This window comes from Gavialis gangeticus, unplaced genomic scaffold (assembly GCF_001723915.1).
Source record: "Gavialis gangeticus isolate Ggan-Ray unplaced genomic scaffold, GavGan_comp1, whole genome shotgun sequence".
Taxonomy (NCBI): domain Eukaryota; kingdom Metazoa; phylum Chordata; order Crocodylia; family Gavialidae; genus Gavialis; species Gavialis gangeticus.
Window position 1 is genome coordinate 140,295,751 of NW_017729024.1, and position 9,388 is coordinate 140,305,138.

At 38.8% G+C, this 9,388-nt stretch overlaps 1 protein-coding gene across 1 annotated transcript in view; it reads left to right on the forward strand.

Moving 5' to 3' along the window:
• Positions 1-7,927, forward strand: part of DEPDC1B (DEP domain containing 1B) — a gene marked incomplete at its 5' end in the record, with an annotated part of 71,252 nt that extends 63,325 nt beyond the window's left edge. The window contains 3 exons of the mRNA XM_019517822.1: positions 1,249-1,425; positions 5,237-5,422; positions 6,313-7,927. Of these exons, the coding sequence (XP_019373367.1) occupies positions 1,249-1,425; positions 5,237-5,422; positions 6,313-6,474 (525 nt within the window). The remainder of the gene's footprint in view (positions 1-1,248; positions 1,426-5,236; positions 5,423-6,312) is intronic.
• Between the last annotated feature and the right edge of the window lie 1,461 nt (positions 7,928-9,388).

Below are 9,388 nucleotides of genomic sequence, written 5' to 3' on the forward strand. Positions count from 1 at the left end.
AAAAGAAAAAAAAAAAAAAAAAAAAAGGTTATTGCAATTGCATTGAAATCGTATTAATTGGCACTGAGAACTTGTCACTATGGGTCTTACTAGCTGGCACACTGAATCCTTGCGAGAGTCCTTTTGATTAGTCCTTTGGCTAATACTTCATCTCTTAAAGCATAATTAGTCATTTTCAAGTGTACAACCTTATGCAGTAATTTGTTTTCCTGGTAATTAGTTGACTTAAAGGTTACTATTATGAGCCCTCCATAATACCTGTCCAGTTAGCTGATGCTTGCAAAACATTGACTATGCCTCAGCTTTTCTTGGCTCAACAAGATGTACATCGTCAACCGTTACATTTTGTAGAATTGTCTTCTGTTTTCATGATGGCTGCATGTAAAAGTGCAAAGAAAACCTTTTGCCTGATTATTTTACTGTCATCATTGAGTAATTTTATAACATGAGGATTCTAAATTTTTGTTGTAAGAAATTTTACATTAATCATTTATCTGTATAATCATATAATTCTCATTCAGCCAGCAAGAGATGTAGTTTCTATTTTTTCACCTTGATATTTTGTAATATCGATTTTTTTTTATATTATTTTTAATGAAGAAAATTCTTTACTGTGCCACAAAATGGCAAGCAAAATATATCTCTCAAAGTTGAAAATGGCTAACAAGTGATTTAATCTCTTACTTATGGATGATTAGTCACTGTTACCAATCCCCTCAGTGACAGATTAACAGATTTTACTGTTCTAACTTGCATCTGTGTCTAACAAGTTCAGATATGTTTTTTTGTCTAAATTGACATGAAGATGAGTTGAACAGCTGCTTAAAATCCTTTTATACTTACTTTGAATGTATTTTCTTTCTTAATAAAAATTGAGCATTTGATTAAGAAACTCAGCCTTGTGCGATCTGATGTAATGAAATAGTCCTCTTGTTTAAATGTTGCTGGAAATCCTGGGTGAAACTATCTTTTAAATTGTTAGCAGTAACAAAGTTTGTTTTCAGGTAGCATGACTTTTAGTTCAGATTGAGAATATATAACTGTACTGGAGCAAATTATATATTTTTAGTCAGCCTGAACATTTTCATTGTACGTGGTACTTGCTTTTATCAGGATTGTGCTGATTTTGTGGCTCTGCTGAAGACTGCTCTTTTCTAAAAGAGAACAATTATAACACCATTTATTTATATTTCTTGTACATGGGGAAAATTGCATATAATGATGAATCTTGGTTTCTTTTTCTTTCAGATGGTTCAAGCTTTTTCTCATTGCATTCTCTGCTCTAAGGATGAAGTGGATTTGGATGAATTGCTTGCTGCTAAACTAGTAATGTTCCTTATGGACAATTATGATGAGATCTTGAACATCCCTTCCTCCTTACAAATTACCATAGAGGAGCATGTAGGACATCTCCGGAGAGTGCAGGTGGGACTAATAAGAGTATTTTTCCTGTTCTGACATAAAAATTACCCTGTCAGTTCTCAAAAATGTGACAGATCTGTCAGCTTTTGCTAACTGTCTAATATTCCAGGCACTGCATACTGAGTGACTGAATTGCTGTTGTTGATAAAATAAGTTTATAACCTATTATTAACACTAAGAAGGGTATTTAAGGCACAGTAACCATGCACGGAAAGACTAAAGCCCTTGCCAGGCATAACTAATGAAACATAGGGACTGAGACTTGGCTCCTGGTAAAGTTCTTAAATGCTTCTAACTGAGTTCTTTTATCATTTTTAACTAAGAATTGGTCTCTAGCCAAACCACATACATAGACAGGCTGAAAGGGTGGCCAAGTTTGATGCCTCAGAGAATCATAGAGAAGTAGGGCTGGAAGGGACCTGCAAAGGTCATTTAATCCAAACCCCTACTCGAGGCAGGATCATCCTTATCCAAACTATCCTATAGAAATACATTATCTAACCTCTTAGTAAAACTACAGTCAGCTAACACAAGTCCTAACACCCTAACCTGCCACAAAGCAGGGGGACTGTGGCAGCCAGCATCCTCCTGCTGTAAAGGTTGTCAATAAATGCTCAGGAGATCCCAGGAAGAGGGCCATGTCCCCCCTGCTACAGAGGAAGGCAAAAACCCAGCGTCCATACTAATCTGACTAGGGTAAAACTCCTTCTTGACCCCAAAGATGGTGATTAGTGATCACGACAGGAGGGGCAAGACCCTCTAGTCCAGAACCTCCAGACATAAGTCCGCGCAGGAACACCGGTACACCCCATCAAAATCCGCAGTTATGAAAAGACGGTTTTATCTCTATGACTTGCATGGGTATGCCAATTCTGGAAGGGTAAGAAAAAAAGTAACATGTTTAAGGAAAATAAGGATCTTAGTTAGAAATAATCATAGCTAAGGGTAGTCTTATTTTGAGGAAGAGGGGTGAGGTGTTTGAGCCTTCCAGAGAAAGCACCTGAAGATACCTATACATTTGATAACCTGCTTCTTCATCAGGAATGGAAATCCTCATAAGCCAACCACAAAAGAACCGTTGGAACTCATGCAGTCCTGTCTAACATACTGTCCTATCATGCACCTTGTTCAGCATGGAGCCAGGAAGAACTTTTTCCAGTTTGGCAGACAAATCCTCCATACACAGCTAAAGTGATTATGTAAATTAGTTGACTCGCAAGTCTTTACACTTTGGAAGGAAACTTCATTATTTCCCATCTCTCCTTCTGAGCTAGTTCCACTTCAGAAGATCAAGAGCTAAAAATGATATAGTGTCTTGTGTCTTTCCAAAAAAATGATTCTCTTCCATCATCTGTTCCAGTAAACTGATATTTAAAAAATCTGGTCAGAGGTTCAGTAACCTATTAGTTTTATAGTAGCAGTTTTGTAGTTTTATCCAGATATTTTCTTTTGATGATTTTTTTTTTTTTTTTAGTCTCTGTAGAGATAAGGAGTAGGTCTGTACTGTGTAATTCTATGTAGTGTAGTCATGTGCTAGCTCTAAACAAGTAGGGTGTATTTAGTTTAGACAGAGCTCTATGCTAACATGACTACATTGGTTCTGGTATCTGAATTAGCTAGCTCGGGAAGTATAGCTGGCAGTGCATTGCACAATATATATATATCTGTGTTTAAACATTTTTTATAAAGAAAGAGAGTTTCCACTGAAACATTTTATCCTCCCATGTCTTCTGTGATCTTGTCTCCAACAAGTTTGGACAGGAGACGATAACCTCTGATTTAATGATTCTTTTGTAAAGTCTTTATTTCCCTTGATCTACTCCCAACGTATCATGTGGGCATGCTTCTTGTAGGAGCCTCTTCAGTTAGGAAAATCTTTGTAAGCAATTTGTCTTACAACTGCAAATGCAGTCTAATACGGCAGAAATGACTCGCAGTAAGGAATCTAAAACGCAGGCAAGAAAAATGTTTGATTCTTACTGGTTTTATGTTACAAGCCACTAGCTGTCACACTATTCCTACAACTCAGCTGCAGAATCCTATGCTGCTTTGCTTTGCTGAATTGATCATTACCTATTTGGAAGTGAAGCAAGGATGAGACTTTAATTCACATCACCCTCATATCATAACAACTTCTCAGTCTGGTTTTGTGGCTAATATTAAAAATCTTTAAATATGACTCCTTTTAATGACTGGTATAGCTGTGGATAGATTGAAAGTTCTCCACTTCAGTGTTCACATGTAGAAATGTAGTAGTATTTAAGAACACATGATTCCTTCTACTATTTGTTAAAGCTGTAAACTGGCTGTAGTATTATATTGTAATATGATACATATGCATGTGTTAGATCAGTTTGGATTGTTTTTCATAAATGACTGCAGTGTTTTATTGGTACCTTTTTGGCATACAGATCTCTTCATTTTTTCCTCATACCAGTGGTATGGACATGGCTAGTCATGTTAGCCTGAAGTCAGGCAGAAGTTAAGGCAAAGCTTTTAATAGGCAGCAACCCATTGCATGTAAGCTGCCTATGAATAATGCCTCTTTGAACGAGTCAGCCTCTAAGGTGCCACCCTTCCCTACTTTCCTGTCATAACAATATAATTTGATTTATTTATCATTTTGATATGCTTTTAGGCTAGCAATTTTACATAGTTGCTATGTATATACATACATATGTATGTACATGAAAATTTTGTATTAGATTTATACCCTGCCCTATCCAAAAGGATTAGAGAGGATTCCCTGAACAATGCATCAAAAGTGAGAGGGAAGAAAAAAGACCTGATTAAATCCATTTGTGTGTTTGCAGGTAAATGGTTACAAATGTGTCAGGTTCTTGTAACTGATTCTGAAACAGTCCATGTAAAGTTATGGCAGTGGGAGCTAACCTTTTTAACCTTACACCCTCCCTGATGCCACTCCAGCTCCTTTCCCTTAGCTGATCTGTTGCTCAGTTTTGTGCTCTCTAACCATGTTGCTGCTCTGCTTTGTGACTTTTACCCTATCTGCTGTATGCCACACACAGAAGCTGCCTGTACCACTTGTGACACCCATGCTGCAATGTTGACCACCCCTGAATTACAGGGTCAGTGTTTTTGTATGGTTTTGACTTTTTTGGTCTTGGCATAATAACATAGTTCTCTACCGTCACCTTTCAGCCAAGGATCTCAGTGCCCTTATTATCATTTGAATGCAGGGAGATGCAATATTCTGAGTTCCTTTATATTTGTAAGATTGTGCTAGAAACAGAAGGCATCAAAGGTAACAACTATCAGAGACAACCAAATTTATCTGTGCAGTGTGCACATGCAGAGACTACCCTCTAAGCCATCTCTAAAGCTTTTCTAAAGAGAAGAGCCTTGTCTTACTTGGCACTTTTAGGGTGATACTCAGTTAAAGTAGGAGCTCCATAACTATTCCCTGCTTCCTTTAGCCAGCCAACAGGATCTTTGTGCTAACTTCACTCCTCTGGCTCTTACCACTGTTTTCTCCCAGCCTTTCCAGTTTCCCAACAACTTTGTCAGTTTTCCCCACAAGTGCCATTGCTCTCTGTCTCTCTCTGTGTTTCTCGCTTTCTCTCCCTTTATCTTCTAGTAAAATAGTTATCAATTCTGTATTTCTGTTAAGAAGGGTCTGGCCAAACTGAAGCATCAGCATGTTTCTTGTTGAAGACCACAGAGGGACCAGCGAATCAGCAGTAAAAAGATGGCAATAGAACTGAGAGTTGCTGACTCCAGTTTCCCTCAAACAAGGCTAATTTTGCCAACTTTCGTCTGGAAAATATAGCAGTTTTCTTTCTCTCTCCTTCAGATAAAATATGCAGGAGCTGACACTGATGCAACTTTTCTTGCTCCATCATTTTGTCATCAAATTAGTACAGATGAGTTTGAGTACCAACGAGCAAATGGCTCTCAGGAACCATTGGCAGCTTTGTTAGAAGAAATTGCAATGAATAAAGAAATATCTGTCAAAGACAAGAAGAAGAAACTGAAACAGGTGAAGAAAATTTTCCAAAATCCTGGCCTGTTTTCCTTTCCTTTCCTTTCTGTGTGTGTGTGTGTATAAAAAGATTACCATTATTAGCTTCTGCTTAGGCTTTGGTGTGGAGAAACAAGGCACTGTAAAGGAGTGGGGTGGTGGCAAGCCATGGTTCAGAGGAATTTGCTATAACTTTTTTTTGTCTCACCCTCCTATCCCAGATGAAGTCAAGCTAATACACTAGAATTTTACTGCTGGTTTCATTCAGGGGTAAATCATTAAAGATGACCCCACCCCTTCTCCCACTGCCATGCACACACAAATAAACATGAAAGTGTAGTGTAGATCCAATATCTTGTAATGTTTTAACGTTTGAAAAAATATGATTCCAAACAGGATATGTTCGGAGGTTATATTTGTCATGTCCATATGCATTCAGATTATCTTGAAGAACTCAACTCCCAGCTGTATTTCTAGTTCTTCAAGTGAAATATTGTTTGTTCAAGTATTAGGCTGATAAAGTAATATGATTAAAAGGTAGAAATGTATTTCTGTATAGTTTTAAGGTTGTAAGACTTTTGTAATAAAACGCTGCATCAAACTGTAGACTTCAGTTCTCTAGAGAAAGAGAAGGTTTTGAGTCTAGACACTCTTAGAGATTGAAATTTTACTTTAATTTCTCAATTGTTCAAAGAAGAGGTTTTCTAGTAAAAAGAGGTTTTCTTTTCCAATATGGAAAAAGAACATCACATTTTTAGGTATACTGCTGTAGACTGTGAGCCCCAAGAAGGCATCTTTGCCCTAGGCTTATGTAACAGAGATTACATACTTTCTTTTTTTCTAATATATTTTCCAGTGACTGAATTTCGCTTTTTGGTTGTGTTCTTTGAACTGTATTTCTTTTCTAGTTTCAGAAGTCCTACCCTGAAGTGTATAAAGAACGATTCCCTACTTCTGAAACTGAAGCAGTGCTGTTTCCTGAAAAATCTAAACAGAAATCACAGCTGCTGATGTGGGCTTTAAAGAAGCCTTTTCAACCATTTCAAAGAACTAGAAGCTTTCGGATGTAATTCATCCTTATGGTCATTAACAAACTGTATCTTGGCATATCATCAATAGGATAGATCTTGTGCAAAAAGGCACTAAAAAGCAGTTTAACTACTGGAAAAAAACTTTGCTAAGAGTGGAAAAAGTTATAAAAGTAAAGTGTGTGTGGCAGGGGGGTGCCTTGTTGAGCCATCATCAGTATTGTAAATCATTTCTAATTCTTGTTTCTGTTAAAAGAATGAGATGGTTGACCCATATCAATGGGAATGGGGAACAAAATTGGCTTGTTTTTAGTTGTTGTTTCAAACTTTTTAGATGCATATTTTTTTACATTGTTAATGTACAGTTAATTACTGGTCACTAGTATTTTTCTTGAAAAAGATACTGTATTGTATAAACTAGGTTATATTTGTTTATAATTGACATGCACCGAGGGTCAAGATGCTGTATATACTTGAATGAACTTGAAACACTGGATCTGCTACTGCCTTGCTGGCTGGGTAGCATAATGCCCTTGACAGACTTTGTAATGTTGATTTCAATTGTGTGCAAAACTTGCCCTTCATTTCTTCCCACATATGGCCCAGGATGGCCTGGTCTAGCCTACTGAAGTTCCATTGACCTTTTGTGATTCAGGACAAGGCCCTGAAGCATTTCTCACATGATCTTCCTGAATATTGCCATGCAAAGCTGGACAGTAGTCTAATTCAGGTGTTATCATTACGGGTGCCACAAGACCCTTTGAGGGGTGCTGCAGCATGGTCACTGCCATTGCGGCAAAGTAGAATCCCCCATGTGTCTCATGCACAGCCACACCAGGAAGGGCTCTGGCATGAATGCATGTTCCTCCTGCTTATCTGATAAGCCTAAAACAGGCAAAAGAACCTGCTTGTGCTGGGCTGGCCCCCTCTGCTCCCTCAGTATCAGGCATGTGTGTTAGTTCTACCTACCCTACATGCCTCTGCTTCCAGGAGGTGCCATGCTGGATCAAACCAGGAAGGGATGCTGCAAGAATAGGCTATCTTGCCCGCTTTAGGCTTATCATATAATCATAATGCAGGAAGAGGGTGCATTTGTGCTGCAGCCCTTCCCTGTCTAGCTAGCCAGGAGGCTTGTGGAGCACTTAGCCGGCGGTGGCAGTGGCAGACCCTGATTTGAGGGGCACTGAGGTAGGCTGAGGCAGCAGAACTGGTTTTCAACTGGGCTGCTGCCACATTCATAATCTGTTAAAGGGGTTACCCTGAATCTAAAAAGGTTGAGAACCACTGTTCTAATTAATCAGAAAAAATAAAAGGCTTTGTATTCTGTGAAAAGGGAGGTGCTTATGACAATTGTCAAATAACTGTGGATTTTTAATGAGGATTTACATTTGCTCTGTATAGTGAATTCTACTGTACTTGTATACAACTTTTGTATGTGAACTGGAAGCACTTCTGCTTTTTTTTCAGTCATTGAAGCATTAACACTTTAAGATAATTACTTAGAGGCAGTGGTTTGATCATAGTCATGGCTGTAACAAACACCCCTTCTGAAAGAGTGGCAACATACTGTTGAGTCTTCAGAGTGTACTCTGTTGAAAGATTGTGGGTATCTGAAACAACTTCCCATTTTGAAGTTACAGGAATCTGAAAATGGTTATGCTTCAACATTAGTTTTGCTTTGCTAACATACTAGCTGGGTACACATTACAGATTTTGGTTTATCACATTCACAAGTATTTCTCTAGCTTTGTGTTTTTGCTTAAGGGCATCTGGTTCCCACAACTGGTTTTTCTTTTCTCTCTTCCTTCTCATGTGTCTGTCTATCTGTCTTTGTAACCATGTCTGTAACTTTGTAACTCATGTGTCTGTCTATCTGTCTTTGTAACCTAAACTTTTGGTTTAGTAATATTTTTTCCCTTGAAAATGAGCTTGGAAATTTTTAAATAATTATGACTAAAATGGGAAATGTTTTTGAACTGCCATTGTCTCTTGTATATATGCAGTAGCTTTATTCCCATGTTCCTTTGGTTTGTTCTTCTTGGAATACAAGGGGCCTCAGACCCATCCATTCAGTAGGTGGGGTTAAATGATTAGCAGGAGAGAGCTGAAATACACTGCTAGCATTTGTGAGTACCAGTTGTTTAACTTCACTGCAGGAACTGTTGCTGTTCCATGGTCCTACTGACTTCTTTTCCCTTAAGTTCTATAGATTGATTTATTTTTATTTTATTTTATTTTTTATTCCTGTTTTCTAAATGGTTAGCCTAGTAATCATGATTAGGGCCTGGTTTAAATTGTAGGTCCAGTTTGCTAATATCATGACCTGATTGTGGCAGGAGCCACCATTTTCATGCCCAGAGGGTGGTGCCCTCCCCCACACCCTCTAATTTGGCTAAGGGGGCAGGTTTAAGGTCAGGCTTAATTGCAGTAGCAGAGGCCTTGGGAGCAAGGCCTCTGATTGCTGCTGAGGAGTCCAGGAGAGAGGGGAAGGGGTTGCAAACCGCCCATAACCCCTGGCACCTCAGTTTTCCTGCCTGGAGGAGCAAACAGCCCATCCCCAAGCTATTTTCAATCCCTGGCCCTTTTGCAACCCCTTTTTCCCCCCTTCCCCTGGGCTGCTAGGCTTTTGCTGCTGGCTGAGAAATGCTTGCCCCAGCCTGCAGTGGCCATCTTGTTGTGACAAAATGCCATGATATGACTGCCTGCTGGGGAACTCCCTGGCAGGTGACCATATTGTAGCATTTCATTGCAACTTGCATTTTTCATGAAAATTGCTCAACTTTTGATATTCACAAAAAATGCCAAATTGTGATTTTTAAACTAGGCCCTATCAACAGCCTTGCCAACGTGTTACCATTAGAAGAAATAGGGCTACCATATTTCCAGTTTAAAGAAAAGGACACCTGTTAGAGGTGTAACAAGATTAGGAGGCAGTGATATGCCTGTGCACTACCCC